The 17,936-nt window shown below is 38.0% G+C and overlaps 1 protein-coding gene across 1 annotated transcript in view; it reads right to left on the reverse strand.

Moving 5' to 3' along the window:
* The window catches only part of LOC110175400 (CUB and sushi domain-containing protein 1), a 324,734-nt gene that overhangs the window by 136,923 nt on the left and 169,875 nt on the right, over window positions 1–17,936 (reverse strand). The window contains 2 exon segments of the mRNA XM_055154309.1: window positions 2,489–2,696; window positions 4,048–4,242. Coding sequence (XP_055010284.1) covers window positions 2,489–2,696; window positions 4,048–4,242 — 403 coding nt within the window.

Below are 17,936 nucleotides of genomic sequence, written 5' to 3' on the forward strand. Positions count from 1 at the left end.
AGATTTCACATTTCGGGTCACAGTCAGTTTATGGAAAAGAAGAAAATAATCTTTAATTATATATGTGTGTATGTGTGGGACATACATACACATACATATATAAAGGACAGAAAACTGCATTGAGTTTTACAGAATCAACAACTGAATCAACTAAACTGAACTAAATTATTTATCTCAGGTAAAAGGAGTTATGAAGTTATATATTTTCATCTGAATGTTGAGAGAATTTTTTTTTTTCCACATTTGAGAGACACGTGATACAAATGAGCTGCTGTGGTTGAATCATCTCTAGTTTGGACAGAGGATTTTCCACCTCTATTGTCTGGTTCCAGAAATGTAGAGGGGACTGGCTGGTCAGGCAATCTATAATCATAGGTTGTAGCTAGATTAGATGTATAACAGCACTGGAATACAGTGACACAACAACATGCAGATTTCAGTGAATATATGTCAGTGTTAATTACTGTTACTGAAGTTATTTTAGTATTGATATAAGACATAGTGTGTAACAAACAACATCATACATTAAAGGACAAAGAAGGTGAACATAACATACTCTGACATGAAGAAAATAACAATGCGAATATATGGGGAAAATATCAATTCCATTTTTGTGTTTATGTGTGTTGAGTGGGGCAAGAGAGGGGGTTATATGTGACGAATACTCAACCTGACATTCAACCTGTCAGCTAACAGACAGGAACATGAAACAGGAAATTGCTTCTGGGACAGCCAATCAGAGAAAGTTCTTGGTAAACAGGAAGAAGCCGTCAGAGTGGTCCTGTCAGGTGTCAGTCACTGCTACAATGACCTGCCCCTGAGCCTCAGTGAAAATGTCAATCATGGCCTAATCCCTCCTCTGGAGAAATGTACTTAGGTCTCATAGATCTGCTGGCACAAATCCATTTGGGTTTAACACAATCTATTAGATGTATGCTCTTATCTGAAGGGGAAATTGCCATAAGAAATACCTTTGCCATGGTCTGTCTGGAAGAGTTGCCTTATAATTACTGTTAGTCTAACTCAATTCACACATTAGCCATTTACTTTTTTCAGTTCCATAAATGTTTATAATTTAAATTCTATATAAAGTCACAAGTTAGTCATTCAGTACTCCTCTCTGTGGTAGTCAGACAATTACAACAGTTTGAAGAGAAAATACATAGAAAAATAAGCATGGCAGTTCAGAGACAGCTATTTACACATGATTGCAATAACTGACTGAATCTAAAATCATTCGTTACCAGTTTTAATATACAACATTTAAGCACTCAGCTGTTTTGAATAGCCTAAACTTTAAGCATTTATATATGTGACAGTGAGAAATTGTTAAGGCAATGCAACAACAGAAGCCATGGCAGATAGACTTTATATGTGACACGCTCATTGGGTGTACACAGCAGCACACTCCCATCTGCCCCTGCATTGCAGAGGAGGGGCCGACAATGGTCCTTGAGTCTTGTCACACAGACAGGAGTGTGGACATGTGAGAGAGAGGAGGGCACTTAGAGCTGAGACATATACAGATACACACACACGCACACAAACACACACACAGCCTTGTGAGAATGCCTCTGCTCATGTATATAAGCTCGCCTCATGACAGGACTAAACGTGCCATTATTCCTTTGTTTCCATCTGCTCCACCACACCTCCTTCACTTGAGTTATTTATCTGTCCGGGCATCCATTCTGCTCCTCAAGCTGCCCACAATCACCATTTTGTACGCGTGATGACAACAGACAAATCAGGGCTTTGACAGAACTGCAGAGTATTTACGGTAAGAGACAAAAACACAAAGAGCACACATTCTTAAAGCCTGTAGGTAAGACAATATTAGGGAGGAACAGTATAATGTTGAACTGAATTACACTGTAGAGCATGGATATTAGAAGTGATACTATGAATTATCATGTTTTTTATTTGATTTTTACAGTACCCACTGGTTATTGGTGTGAATGAATATTGTCAAATAAAATATCCCACCTCTTTTATGCTCTTTAGAACAAAATCAGTTCTAAAAAAAGTGCGATAATCTAATGGACTGTGTTCAACATTCACATTGTGTTTGCAGGTACAAAGTGATAAGAAGAAGCCAATAAAAGGAAAGAAAACACAATCATTTATCCCGTCCCCTGTGGGATTAGAATAAATCTTCAAAATCAACAGCTTCTCTGAACCACCCATCAATCAGTATTAGTATCTGTCCCCTCAACACGCCTGCTCTGGCTTTAATATGAATATTTCTCACTGATGTTGGAAGACGTGGAAACAGCTGCTGTGTGCAAAGTGAAGAAGTCAACCAAAGAAAAGCAAAGCCTCAAGGCCAATCCTGAAGAGTAGTGAGTGTGTCACATGCTTAGACTATATGTGTGTGAGGCTGAATGTTTACATTGATTCAGCTCATTTTATTTGTGAATCATATCACATGTGTCTAGTTTGTTTATTGCTCCCTTTTATATCTGACCATGAGTGAAATTGACCTTACCATATGCTGGGTGCTTCTGTCCCGCTGATTTCCAGGATATCATATTTGTCTTCTAAAAAAAAATCATTGAAGACCAGAGCAATGGTGTCCCCCGGCTCAGCGAGGATGGACCAGGTACAGTCCAGGTTGTTGTCGTACTCTGTGGGGTATCCTGGACTTGTGATGGAGCCTGCTGTGCCTCGTAATGTCCCGCCACATGCCCCCTCAGCTACCAGACACACGACAAGAGGAACAGGAGAAGATGTTTAGGATGTCAGCTCTACCCATGTGTTTTATCATAGCATTTATTTAATGTAGTGTCACATAAAGGCTCAAATTTAATAAGCACCAAAGACATCTGAAACCACAAATATTTAGTCCTTAATGCTGTAAAGAAAAAATATCTCATTTGATATGCTTTTTATGGATACATAAGTTAGTTTACATAAGTTGGTTTTCAAAACAGTACATCTTGTTAGCTTGTTCAGATGGTAAAGAGACAGAATGTACCAGACAAAAGGACACCCTAAAACAAATGTTATAAGAGGCATTTGCTGAAGTATTTCTCCTGAACGCTTGTACGGAGCAGCTCCCTCAGTTGGGCCTGGCGGTGTAAACTGGGATGCTGTGTTTTCCTGTGGAAACTAATGAACCATTAGAAGGGCTTTGCTTGAGGATTTTTCAGCCCATCTGTTTTTTTAAAGAATGATTTGTGGTTGTAGTTATGGCCAGGCCTCGCTGTGCTTTAAGGATAATCAATATACCACGGTCTCACGTATATCCCTTGACTGTGACCTCCATATAAGGTCGCTCTATTCCCATGAACCAAACTATTTTAATGGTCTCAATATGTTAACAACTCTCTCTTTCCCTCAACCTGCAATCTTCAGTAAGTGTTTATCATGAGGTACACTACAGTATTCGGATCTAATCTCTATTCTATAATATATACTGTTATTGATATAGTGGTCTGCAGTGGGTCTGATTTGTAGCACACTGAAGATAACAGCTAGAACTTTTTGCAACAATTCCATTCTAAAACATAATAGAGCTTGGAATTATCGTCTCATCTCATAGAATTTTCAGTTAAGCTAATATTAAATTAATGGAGATTTTATAATGCTAAGTTCTGAACTCGAAACCGTTCTAAAACATTTAATCAAAAGTGTTTTGACTCAATATCCTTCGTGATCAAGCAGCTTATCAGGTTTGTCCAGGGCTGACTTCTTATATTATTTTGGCTAATATACTGTATCTCAAGTGACATTTTGGGCTGTGATTAGACTTTTCCTATAACATTTGCTTTTTGATGTTCAACCCTGAGCTCCATTAGGTTTATTTAAAAATATAGCTAATAACTCCAAGTTTGAAAGCAATATAATGCATTCATAAACACAACCCCGAAACCAGGCTCTCCGAATGGTTTGTAAATACAGTAAAGTTGATGAATACAATCTATACTGTTGACACTAAACGCACAGATGAGCAGAGGTAAACATGTGGGTTATTGTCCTGGCCTGATTCTCACTCAGGGGACACTGGCTCATTCTAACAGTCCATACAAATGACAGGTCTTTTACCTCGACAGAATGGAGAGGGGAAGTCCCACTGAGCCCCGCTGCCAGCTGACACAATACATGTGAGGATGTTGTGTCCTTCCAGCACGTAGCCCGACTCACAGCTGTAGCGGATCTTGTCCCCGATGTTGTAGCGCGAGCCGTGGATCACTCCGTTTGGGATGAGGCCCGGGGTTCCACATGTATGGCTGGGCAGCACTGAGGAGAAGAGCAAATTAAAGAGAAAAACATGAAAAAATGACAAACAGGTGCATAGGTCAGGTACACGGTATTCAACAAACACTTACATCCTGCCACACAAAGCACAGTAGACATTAAAATTCTTCCTAATAAGATAATAAGCTAACTATATTTTGTGAACATATACAAAAAGGCAGTAAAAAAAGTCAATACTTTGAGAAACACTGAGTGAGCAACACTGGAAACACAACATGGAAATAGAAAAAGTCAACCCATACTTCAGAACATTCACCACAGAGCAAAGCAATAAAATACTCAGGCAAAAGAAGGTGGAGACCTTCCTCCAGGCCACATCTATCAAGTTCGTGGGGATGCAAGCCCACTCACTCACAGTAATGAAGCATGTTTTTAAGGGATTAGTGCAATGAAAACATCCATAATGAAAATATTTCAGTCTTCTTTTTTTTTTGGCTAAAAGGTTCCATGACCGTTGTTTGTTTTGTTCTTTTGTTGTTTTTATGAGAACAAACAACAAAGTAAGAAGCTACAGTCACAGATAACAAGACCAAAATCAGATTTGACTGTCACAAACATGCCTTCAGTTTGTACAACCTGGACTGAATCCACTTTACCTAACCTCAGTGTGTACTTTGTATTACTATGGTGTATTAGATCAACTGGAGCGTGTTAACTTGGGTGTGTAATGCGTATCCAATGGGCCAGCTGCATTAGTGCGTTGTGTGTCTATGCAAAGCGCCCTACTCAGTCAGTCACTCGCGTGTTTGTGTACGCTGTTCCAATTAAATGCTAGCATGGTAATTAGACAAAGACTCACCATGAGACCCTGAGAAGTAGGACACAGGGGTGGCAGGGGGATGACAAAACAGGAGAGAGAGAGGGAGACTAAAGAAAATAGCATCTACAAAAGAGTGTGCAGAAAAAGGTAGAGCGATAGAAGCAGAGTAATTGCAGCCACACTAAACATGTATAATTTACTTTAATTGACTCATTATTTGGATCGTCTATAGTCATGCATCACAGGCCAGTTACTCACACTTAGCTGACCGTGCGCTCCTTTGAGTCTAGTTTTAATGCTACAAAATCAAAGGGCTAAGGAAGAGGAGGAAGAAGAGGGAGGAGAGGAAGGGGTGAGGAAGCTACAGAAAGATGAGAAAATAAAGAGCGACCTAGCGTGGGAGCCAAGTCATTAGTCACACTTATATGTGGTGACCGTACTGTACTGGGGCTGTTTTAACGAGACTTTCTGGTGCACAAAGGTATTTCCTCATTCACATCTGAACACCTGAAAGGACCACAGTGTATTAAAGAGAATAGAGAGCTCAAATAATGTCAGGAGTGAGGCTGGTGTTAACTTCTAATTCTGTTCTGGGACATTATCACGTTGGCGGGCATGAAATTCAATGCATGAAATAAGTCACAACCAGTGGCAGTAATGGTGTTATGCAGGAGGACTTTTACCAGGTTTTTAGATAATTCATTGAAGATTTTTCTTTCCTGGGGTTGCCACATCAAAAATCTGCCTCCAAGAGTGCATTGATTTTCATATGGATTTGTTGTATGGATTTGCTAAACCTATGGCTGAACTGTTTCATTAACCAGAGGAGGTCAGAAGTGCCAATATATATATTTAAAATGTTATTCTGGAGCAAAGCAAATGTTATTCTATGAGCCCAAACAAGAGAAATGGGTAAGAGAGGTATGAGTAATAGTTGCTAATTATTTGGCTTCATATTAGTCACACAATCATCTCATAAAACAGGAGTGGGGTTATTCAGGAACATAAAGTCAGCCTGTGACAATACTATCTTCCTCTGCAATTACAAATAGTATTTTAAATTATGGCACGATTGCTTTGTGCCCATGAGTTAAATAACCCAAGTATGATTATACATAAAAGGTCTTGTAAAGTATGGCAGTTACAGTGGCAAATATGTAAACAAGAAACCCCTCAAAACTACTCATAGCTAGCAATTTTGGGCACTAAAAAGTTTTATAGTAATAGCCATCTAAAAATGAGAAGGCCTGGGTAAGAGTGAAGGCTGTAGTAAAACAGGCTAAAATTAGTTTTGAATACTTTTTTGCTGAAAAGCAGTGTTAGAGTGCAAGAGCGCTTTTATTTTGTGTCAGCTTTTTATAAAAGTCCCAGATATTTTCCAGCCCAGTGGCCTGAGGGAGTTTAAGAGAAGCCATGGGGCGTTTGAACTATCAATTCCTCAATAGACCAGTGTGTGCGGAGTGAAGGGAGGAAAGGACTACCACTTCTGCAACTTCACCAGAAAAGCTTAGCTGTCACTAATCACACTTTGTAGAGCTGTGGCCTGAGCTATACCCACTGCTATATAGACTGTAATAATAACTCAAACGTGGTATGTCACTGTAAAGCTGACATACATCCACATCCAGAACTATACCCCTACACCAACAATCTGAGCTGCCCAGAAAAAAAAAAAAACAACTGAAGCAAAAAACAAAATAAATATCCATGATTCTCAGTACTTCTTGGTCAGTAAAACGATATGTAAACTGAATTGTAAATTTATTCAACCTCCACAAGCCACAGTTAAGGGATGATGGTTGGGAACCACTTTAGATAGAAAATCACTTCTCTTTCATGCGCTGAAATTAGTGCCCATTGAGAAAAGCTACTCTTGCAGCACTCCTCTGTAATTGCTGAGATTTTAAAAACATGGTATTTGTGTTAAGAAGCGAGAAGAACAGCTATTTACATTTCTCAAACATGTCACTGACCTTTGTGAAATCACTTCCAAACTCTACACCAATTGAGTCAGTGTATGTGGCAGTCTGTGGAAGGACTAGGACAGGAGTGAGGTCAAAGAGTCGAGCTGTAATGAGTATTTATATGTATGTAGTGTGAACTAGTTAAGATTAAGCCAGATCAGATATAGTGCTATTACAGATTGGTTAAAAATTTAAAACTTGTGATTTGAGCACTGGGCCAATTTCTGTATTTATTTATTTATTTACCTTGCATATAGTGATTCATATTATGATTCGTATTGTGATGAGCTTTGTAATGAAGATCTTTGCAGGCACACACATCTTTGCTGTACCATGCCCAATCTCATACGACCTCCTAAACTAAGCAAGGCTGGGCCTGTTCTTGGAGGGGAGACCGCTCAGAATACCAGGTGCCACAGTGGGGCAGCAGAGGACAAAGTGGATGCTGTCATTGAGTCCTTAGGCAAGACACTTCAGTCACCTTGCCTAGTACGAATGTGATGTATGCGTCAGTGTTGGTGGTTGACCACCAACGTTGCTTCTGCCAGTCTGCCCCAGTGCAGCTGTGGCTACAATACCACCACTGTGTGGAGTGAAAAAATAATGCAATGTGAAGCCTCTGAGCATTGAATAAGTGCTGTGAAAATTGGTCAGCCTTCATTTTGCTCTGAATGAGTGACAGGTGGACTTAACCAATCACATTTTAGTGTCAACTCCCAGAAGAAACAGTAGCAGTTACTTCTTAAAGACAATATGGGAAGATAGGTGTATACGACATATGATCTATTGTGATATATTTGGTCTATTGCACAGGCCTTCTTCAGTAAGCAGGTGTTATTTTAATGGGACTTTATGTTACCACATGCCCACCTGGCAGTCTGGAGCAAAGAAAGTAAAAGAACATAACAGCAGTATGAGCTCAGGTGAGGTTTGAACTGCTTAGCCTCCAGTTGGTGGGTGACCTTAACTCACAGTGTTACAATAACCTCAAAGGAAACAATGAGAGCATGCCACAAAAACTCAAAAACAATTACAGAGGCATGTGTGTAGGTGGTAAATGGAAAAGGTAAGCCGCCATTAGACCAATCACATCTTTAATAGGAATTTAAATGACTCTATTCAAATCTGTGTGGGTGCAAACTACCTTTTAAATGATTGCATGTAAAAAAAAAAAAAAAAAAAAAAATTAATGACAAGCCGCAAAAGTACCTCAAAATAGTTTTATTGTTGCCCCTCGGCTGTGGTTCATCTGAGCAGTCAGTGTGGTAGGTGATTTAGAACACTCAAATAAGATGCAAATGTGAAACGGAGCGCTCTTAAAAACACTGTTACTTCCAATGGATACAGTTTCTGCATCCACAGCCCAGTGAGCCTCGCCACAAGTCAAAGTTGGAACAGATGTTTTTTGTCAAGTGTACCTGGCAAAAAAACATTAATTTCTTGTTTGATATCCAGGGGGCGATGAAGTTAAGACTCAAGCATAACCAGAACAAATGTCAGCGCATGTGCACATAATGCCAAACAGGAATTTGGACAGATGTTAGCATTTGAAATTTCTCTGGGAACCTTCCAGAGTGATTAAAACTTACAGACAGTTAACTTTTGCTATTTTAGAGTACTACAACATGGAGTTATAATTTGACACATAGCCTCAGCTAACCTTCCCTAACCTAATTGTAATTAACTGCCATATGTATCAATGAGAGGGACCCAAATGCAGAAGTGTGGCCAGCAATGTTTAAAAGCACATACCACAATATTTTCTGATCTGTGTCATAATGTTGTTTCCTTGTCAAAAATATACTTGAGTTTGGGTTCACACATTTCAAGTATTTTGCACTTTGGAGATGTGGATGGAGAATAAAAAGTTGCAAAACACAACTCCAGGTATGTTTTTGATTAGATAACAGCATTATAACATGGTTAAAAGATCACTAGATCTTTAAGAGGCAGTTGACAATGTTATATTTATTTTTCCAGAAGAATTTATATTGATGAGATAGCTACATAGTACACATTGAGTAATCTATAACTATTTAAGATGTTGCAGTGAAAAGGGGATTGAAGTTATCTGAGAAAAGGATAGGGTTTTATGGGGACCCAAGAATCTTAAGAATTGTGGAAAGCTCTATTGCTCATGCTCAATTGAGGAAAATGGAAAATATTTTAACTGCATCTTATGTAAGACAACCATGACTGCATATTAACTACAACCTTACTTTACCTCAAATGACTTGAGTATACCAAAATATTGAGACTGATAACAAAAGATGGGTTCTGTGAAAAGAATTTGAGGTGAGGGCGTTGCTGAGTTTTCACTGAAAGCATCTCTCTCTGGGTGCAATCCATAATCCATTACCACCTCGGTTTTGCTCCTATGGTGTACACATATTAACAAACAGCAATCATCACATCAGCCTGATTCTAGACAAGGACTTTAGTGTTGGACCAATGCCAAAGCCTGGGAGCTAAATGGACTCCCCAGCACTGCCTGGGCTCCCCTGGTGTAAATGTATTAACAGTGTGGCTGACACATACTACATAATAAGTCTATGGGGCTCTGTACTGTAGGCATAGGCACACAGATGAAAAGACGACCCCTCGCTGCCTGCTGGGGCAACTTAGTGTGAATGTGGCAACAGCTGACATGACATTTGTGTAAACACAACAAAGACTTTAATCACACAGATTAGGGACTATTCCACTGGGCGGGCTTCAGAGTCGCACACTTAATATTAATTCTGCCTACTATTCCTGTTATAGTGATAGAGTTTAAGGAGTGATAAGCATGTCAAATAAAGGTTCCACTGTATTTCACTCTTGTGTTGTGAATAAATAAATACTATAAAACATTCTGCTGCATCACTAAATCCTTCTTAAATTATCTAACATTTAAAGTTAAAGACATATTTTGGCTGAAGCTTCAGCACCATGGACAGCACCGCTGACAGCACAGTCTCTATAAGTGAGTGATAGCTTATTAAAGCTGATAAAACAAATGGATCGATTTCAAACTAATTACATTAAAAGCTTGTGCTGCATTATTAACACTAGATTAAAGTATTTTCAGATGACCATATTGCTCTTTTTAAAGAGAATACAAAGTACAGCTATATCATAGCCAGTGACCCTTTAAGAAAAGATGCCAGAACAACGAGCGTCTGATCAATTGAGCGCGTACATTTCAATAACATGTGTCACTACATGATAGGGGCCATATGCCGCCATATGTTTCTTTCAAGTTGACTCTTTTATTGTAAAACAGAAATCACAGAATAACATTACATCTTAATATGTATGACTGAAGTAGACTAGTGCATTGATGTTCTCAATAACCTTGTCAAGTCACTCATGGCAGAAATCCTTTGTAGCACAGAGCTCTGACAACCGAGGGACGTCTGCTGCTGGAGCCCAAGAAGTGCAGCGTTTCATTTAGATCTTTGTTCAAAACAGCGTGGCACTCTCTCATTGCTGTTTTTATTGCTTTGGGAAGGAGAGACATTTGTTATTATCTCAAATAGTGACTACACAGACTGATATAATCAAAACACCATCTGAATTCTGACAATTGTGGATGTTGGCTATAGCTTCGAAGTGTGCCAGCCAGACCAACAATGTAGAAAATAAAACTTTCAGAACATGGATTCTACTTTGTTCAAAGCAGAGTGCAAATTATGAACTAATGCATGGAATTTGGAGTTTGGTAGTTATAGCACTGTGAAAAACTCAGATTTTATGAATATGTACTTTTCTTTGTTTGAGATATGTAGATAAGGATAGACAGTAATAGGGCTTGGCAATGGAACAACTAGTAACATGTAGTTATCTTTTGTGACAAAGTTACAAATTAAATATAATAAAAGGACAGTTCAGTACCATGATGGGATTGCAGCTGACTGGTTAAAACATTGCATGATATAACAGTGCCTTGGTAGAGGTGTAAATATTTTGATGCAATTAGTATTAACTGTATATGAATCTGTATTTGGTCATGCTCAGCAGCTCTGAACAGTCTCCAGTCCGATCTCATCAGGTGACAGAACACAACTTGAAACACAATCCCTGGGCACCAGTAGCATTTCTCTTTGTGCTCTCTCAGAGTAAATGCATGGCACTGTATTAACACATTCCTATGTTCCCCTGGTGAAAATATATTAGCAGGCCGAGTGACATTTCCAGCCGTGCTCCTCATCAATCACCTGCTAAACAGAGTAATCACCGGAGCAGCTACACTCTGTTAGACACCAGTCCTCCACAGTATTTCCAGCTCCACTACGAGAACACAAAAGATCGCTCCCTAATAGAAAGCATCCCCCACTGAACATGGCAACGGCAACACAATCACCAGGTATTTACTGACTGATATAGAGCTTAAATTACAAGAGGTCATGGTTTCTCTGCTTTCGCAGAAAGAAGGAACTGTTAACACTCCAGCTAAAAAAATAAACCACTTGTACAGTCAAGTTTAAAATGCAAAACTCATGAGATCAGAATAAGGGGAAAGAGATGAATAAAGTATTCTATATCTATCAATCTATCTGTCTATCTGTCTGTCCTTAGAGAAAGACTCTTGCGTCATTACATTTTCCCCATGATACACCCTGGCATTTCACCCAGGCAACACCTGTATGGTTCACCTACGTTTCACTCAACCAACAAAGGTTATAATCTCACAGTGAAAAACAGAACAAAATTGGTCTCACTCTATGCAGGAAACCACCCAACCACTGTTTGTACATTCATGACTGCTGTGGCAGAGATGAGCATACCAGATATGTGTAACCTGTTTGAGAAAACATAATAAATTTTGAGTGATGGAGCACTTTCAGCACCATGGATAGCACCCCTATAAGCAAGGCTGTCTATTGCAAATATGTAATAAAGCCTGTTATCACTGGATCAATTTGTTTTTTCTTACAATCTAAACAAATGTAATTACTTCCAAACATCCTTTTGAAGATGAAGACAAGTTTGTCCTGACAAAACTGCAGACAGAGAAAAGTGACCTCCCCAGTTGAGCTAGATTAAACCTGGGTCATTCAGACAAGGTCATTCATTTTAGGACAAAAAGACCAGCGCAGCCCCAGTCTCATTCTTCCCCTCCTTTTGTTAATCATAGAGCTCAGAGCAGAGGTGATTCAGCCATATTCAGCAAGAAACTTCTATAGCACCAGTTCAATCAATAGAAGGACATAAAATTAAGATTAAATTTATTATTTTAAATTCATATTTTAAAAAACATTGGATATATTTAAACAATTAGTAAGTATGAGCAATTATGAAGGACATAATCCAAGTCTGGTGCATTAAGATTTGAAAGAAAAACATTAGTCAGAGCACTCGCAATATGTGATCCAAGAAGATAACAAATCAGTGCCATCTTAAATACATGTAGTTACTGATGTAGAATGTAACTAGTAGTGGATTAACATGTATATCATTACAATTTTTTAAGTGTGTTCAATCAAGTTTCAATGTGAGGTTTACACTTAAAACCCCAATCAATAGCAGTTCAACATTCTTAGCATCAGGTTAGCCGTGGGGTGCCAGGAGGTGGCAGCCGTAAGCATGCTTAGAGTCTATAATTACCTTTTAAGAGTTGCTCCAGTGAGTCATACGATAACTGACAACTAATAATAGGCAGCTGTTACAGACAATGCCTGGTTAATTTAACATATCAGCATAGACAGGCCAGTTTAATGCTGTTTTGACTTTTGAATGGGATGAACAAAAGGCTGTTTTAGGCCCCACACGTCTAAGTTGTAGTAATGCAAATACCAGTATTGACTTTGTGCCAGGCTTTGGGAATGGAGATGGAGTTGTTGTTTAAGCCAGTCCTGTCAGAGTGGAGCTGCTCTGCATTTACTATCAGAGATCTCCTAAGGACACTGCCTCCTTCAAGGCATTCAACAACAACAATTTACATTTAGCCACTCATAAAACGAGAATAGTCATTCCCCCAGATGAGACGATGGATATTCTTAGAGGTCAAAATATTTTAATCCAGTTATCTGGAAAAAGCATTGCTATAAAAGTAATGTTACACTGGCAAATGTCTGAAAATAGCAACAATGCAGTCCCTGGGAGTGAGTGCACAGGGACACAGCAGAACTCTGCATGACCTCCTGGACTTTAACTGCACACTGCGTTCACTAATCACCACTGTATACGACTTTGTGGCGAGGTGACTTCTATATTTAAACAAAACTATGAAAAAACATTATAACTTTTACTTTGGGACAGAGAGTTCACCTATGTTTTGGAAGGAGCAGAGGCCAGCATATCTAAATAGCCCTGGTAAAGAGTTTGTGATTTATTGCCCATTGTCCAGGATGGAAAAGGAACATTCCCTCTCAACAATCCGTCTGAAATACTTGCTCTTTTAAAATATAGTCTAATAACAGAAATCACATCTAAATGGCATTTTGGGAAAATCCAATTCTGGTCACTAGTTGCTATGGGAACTACAGCCCTAAGGCTATAGCAAGCTTAAGGGGACAAAATTAGAAAACATCAGTCATCAGACAGACAAAACAAAGCACAAAGCCGGGTTGAAAATACTAATTAGAAAATTTGTATATTTTGGATCCTGTTCAGTTTTTCTATAAAGAAGAATACTTCATAATAGTAATGGTGTGTCCCAGGGCTAAACACAATTTCATTTACTGCATTATAGGACTTCAAAATATTGTCTCAATATTGCTTTTAAATTGCCCATTAATCATTTGAAATTGTAGATTATATCAGGTTAAGGTCTTGAACTGAAAGAAATATCTAAGGGCAAAATACCTGAGTTGTTGTAGTTGGCATTTAGATAAGGTCTAAACAACAGAGGAACCTCAATTAATCTCCACACTTAATAGTAGATTTTTTATGCGAATGTTGCCTTGGGTGTTGGTATTTATAACTAGTGAAACAGTTCAGATAATTTGAAACAACATACAACATATTAAACTTGATATAAAAAACAACATTTACATACAGTTTTACATACGAGATATTACAGATGCACAATTGTCCTGTCATTTAAAAAAAAAACATGTAACACATTTGTCCCTGGCCTTGTCCCTCCCTCTCTTTCACGCACACACCCCCACAGACACACACACATTCAACAAGAACTAATGCATCTTCATTTAGTCCTGCTGTCCTCTGGGCACATTTACATCTGTCACCGTGCTATAAAAAATGGATAGATGGCCCTGTGCATGTGTGTGTGTGTGTTGTAGCATGTCTGAATACATTGTGTCCCACTACTATTGCTCTTTGTGTATTTTTAAACCAAAGATATAGATTTACTAATGTCTGACTGGTTATCTATAGACAGCTATGGCACATCCTACAGCACATGTTAAAATGCACTGGTGTTGTAAATGTGCTTCAAAACAGTCAATTCCCTTGCACAATGACAGTTCATGGTCTCTTGGGCTGCAAGGAATCGTGGGTAAACTCGATGTCACAACTATTCCCATACATCATCGACATGACAAACGCCCCCACGCCACACAAACGCACACACAGTAGCACATTTTATTGACGTTTAAAATAAAATACATTGCTTCAAGGCTGTTGAAAGGACTAATGGTTGGTATAAATTAGATATTGTGGGCCTGATATATATTTTCCAAGTAAATTGATCAAGGAGGGGGTCATATACTTAAACAGGCCATTATTTTTCTGAAAAATTAGACCATTAGATACAGCTATAGCTTAAGTCAATAATACGCAATATGTGAAGCTTTGAACATTGCAACAAATATAGTTTTTGTGTGCTTTTGTATTGATTTCTCTGACAGCCACAATGCCAATGTCAATAATAATCACTGTTTTTACAGTTGGGAATATTTACAACATAATCCAATACAGAAGCTATGGCCATGTCAAAGCTTCAAGACAGATTCTATTATAAGTGTCATCCTGCCAGTGTTTTAGGTGTGCATTGTAGAACTACACAATATAGAGCTGTGTGACATTATATCTTACAGGCAGGCAATGTGGGCAAAAAAAAAAAAAAAAAAAAATCAAATATTATAGTCGTTACTTCTGTGTAGAGTTAGTATTTTAGGTTTGCAACTCAAAATGTTACAGCATAACTTAAAAACATAAATTAAACTGTAATCGCCAATATAGTTTCTCATTTATCATAATTTCTGTGCAATGTTAAATTGACAGAATTTTGAAAATTGACATTGACTCTTGTGAGCTTTAAGCCATGTTTACCTCCTGCTGTTACCTACTCATGTCGTGTGATGTAGTGGTAGTTTTCAAGTTAACAGCTACCTTTTACCTTTAGTTCAGTAGAGACTGGCAATTCTAGGGCTGAAATCATCTAAATGATTCAAGTGAAGGTGTAGGAAGTTTTAAAACACAGTGGAGCACTTTCTGTATTACCACATGACATCACAAGGAGGGAGTGTTTTTTATTTGAGAGAAGAACTCAGCCTAAATATGCATGGTTTGTATGAATGAAACAAAACACAACTCCAGGTATGTTTTTGATAAGGAAACAACCTTATAACTTAGATCAGGAAATAGTTAATGGCATAAAGACAACACCAAGCCTTGATAGAGCACACACACATATCAATCTTACATCACAAAACCAAATAGATCAAAAGAAATGATGTATACACGAACTAAAAGATGTGGGCAACAGTCTAATATAATTCACTTGGGATGATTAGTGCTGCCAGAAACCAATCAGGAACAACAGAGAGGATGCTGCTGCTGCTGCGGACTTTACTTTTAAGTTGTTGTTGTCTTTAGGAATTATCTGGTGCCCCCACTGATGTCTCGCCAACACATTCTGTCACCGGCCGCATTTCAAACACCGCTCCCCGGTGAATATTGCGCCTTTATTTATCTTTATTTTTCGGCACTAACTCAAGCAACACTGTCACAGCAGGAAGCCATAGTTTCTTTGACTGCTGCTCAGTTGAAAACCAAATCTAGCAATAACTCAAACTTCCTGTGTGTGCAATGCAGCAATATATTTGGGATCAGTCAAGATTTCCGTCAGAAAATATAGAGAGAGGATTTACTGCTAAGGGTTCTCCAGGTAAATGTAAGGGTTGTTTTTGTTTGTTTGTTTGTTTTTTATTAAGTTTAATGTTTCTTGTACAGGCCTTACTCATAATATATAATATAGTGTAGAAGAATGAATAGTAAGAATAAACAAAACCAGTATAACTCAAAGTATTTATACCCCAACATACTCCTATTGCAAAAAATGGCCTTGCAGAAACTATATAATGGCATGGCCTTGCTTATGACAGCAGCAAATTGAATACATTGTAAATAGATTCTGAGAATTTAATGATTGCTGGTATGCCAACTACACAATGGATTGTACAATTAAACTACATAATCAAATATTTTACAAACTGAAGACTTGAAAATCAAATATTTAGATAACTTGCTGACTGACAGACAGTATATTGTGTTTGCTGAAGAAGCAGTGTCAACAGAAGTCTTAGTATATTTACATTTTCGTAGAACAACACTTGGACTACCTTCTTTGTAGTACTCAAGGCTGTATTCCAACAAGAGGCTCACAACAGTGATTAAAAGGCATGTAAACAGTGGCCCTGAGCCCACGTGCTCCCATCCCAAGTGTCAGGACCTGTTTGTGGAGGGCAGCTGTCCTGGAGGTCCCACTTCTTCCAAAACTTAATGAGCCAAGCCTTGTATCTGGTTCCAAGGTGTGGCTCATTAACTATGGGCAAGAAACAAATACTTGAAGAAGTCTCAGCTGGAACTACAGTCATTTGTGCCCAAAAGTCATTTGTGCCCCAAAAGTTAGATGAATGGTGGTACCACTTAAAAAAAAAAAAAAAAAAAAAATATATATTATATATATATATATATATATATATATATACATATACACACACATATACACACACACACACATATATATATATATATATATACACACACACACATATATATATATATACACACACACACATATACACACACACACACACATATATATATATATATATATATATATATATATATATATATATATATATATATATATATATATATGATATATAGAAAGTTGAAACCACACCTTGACACATTATTCATGGAGTCAGATAAGTTTAATGCCATACTGTGGAAGATTATAGCCAAAAGGAGGGACTGGGTTCAGGGTTGGGTTTTAATAAGCTTGTTACTAAGCCTGAAACCTTATGAACTATTTGTTCATTATGAATCTGTCTTTGTTCATGCTTTATGTCTAATTATATAGTGTTACCAAAAAGTTGTTCTAAAAATAAAACAGATGTGAGGGACATGAGATGTTGAGCTACAGAGTGAGGACAAAATAGCTGGTTCAGAAGATCTTCAACACTGCAGCTTTTGACAATTGTTCCAAAAACCCACAATAGACCCTTAAAAGTGGACCAGTACCAGATAGTAAATCAGAGGGATGAACAGTACAAACATGTCTGAGCCAGAGGAGTCCTACGTTTGAACCTCCTGTACTTAAAAGATTTGCTAAAAAGATTTTGGTGCCAGATACCAACACACCTTCGGAGGACGAACAGCTCATATAGCCTGTTTGCCTTGTTAACAAAAGCATTTTAACACTGGTATTTAACAAGTCAGTAAATACATTCCTAAAGACACACTATGTCACTTTTTCAGTGGGAGAGTAGGTTATAAAATGTATATAACATTCATGTGTGTTTTGTTACTTTTACTTTCACCTTCAAAACATGCATTGTTAGTGTAAATAAGGTCACCTCTCCACAGATCTGACCTTTAAACTGCAATGGTGGCATCTCCTGCTTGTTCTCATGGAAATATAGATGCTGAAATGGAGATATACATATACATTTAATGACATACTTTGAAACATCTTCATGAAGACAAGCAAGTAACCTCCACCAGAAATGTTCCATAAAGAACCTTTAACAAAGATGCTTAGGGTTTATATGAGA

Source organism: Boleophthalmus pectinirostris, unplaced genomic scaffold (assembly GCF_026225935.1).
Source record: "Boleophthalmus pectinirostris isolate CB_2022bp ecotype Guang Dong unplaced genomic scaffold, ASM2622593v1 HiC_scaffold_19, whole genome shotgun sequence".
NCBI lineage: Eukaryota > Metazoa > Chordata > Actinopteri > Gobiiformes > Gobiidae > Boleophthalmus > Boleophthalmus pectinirostris.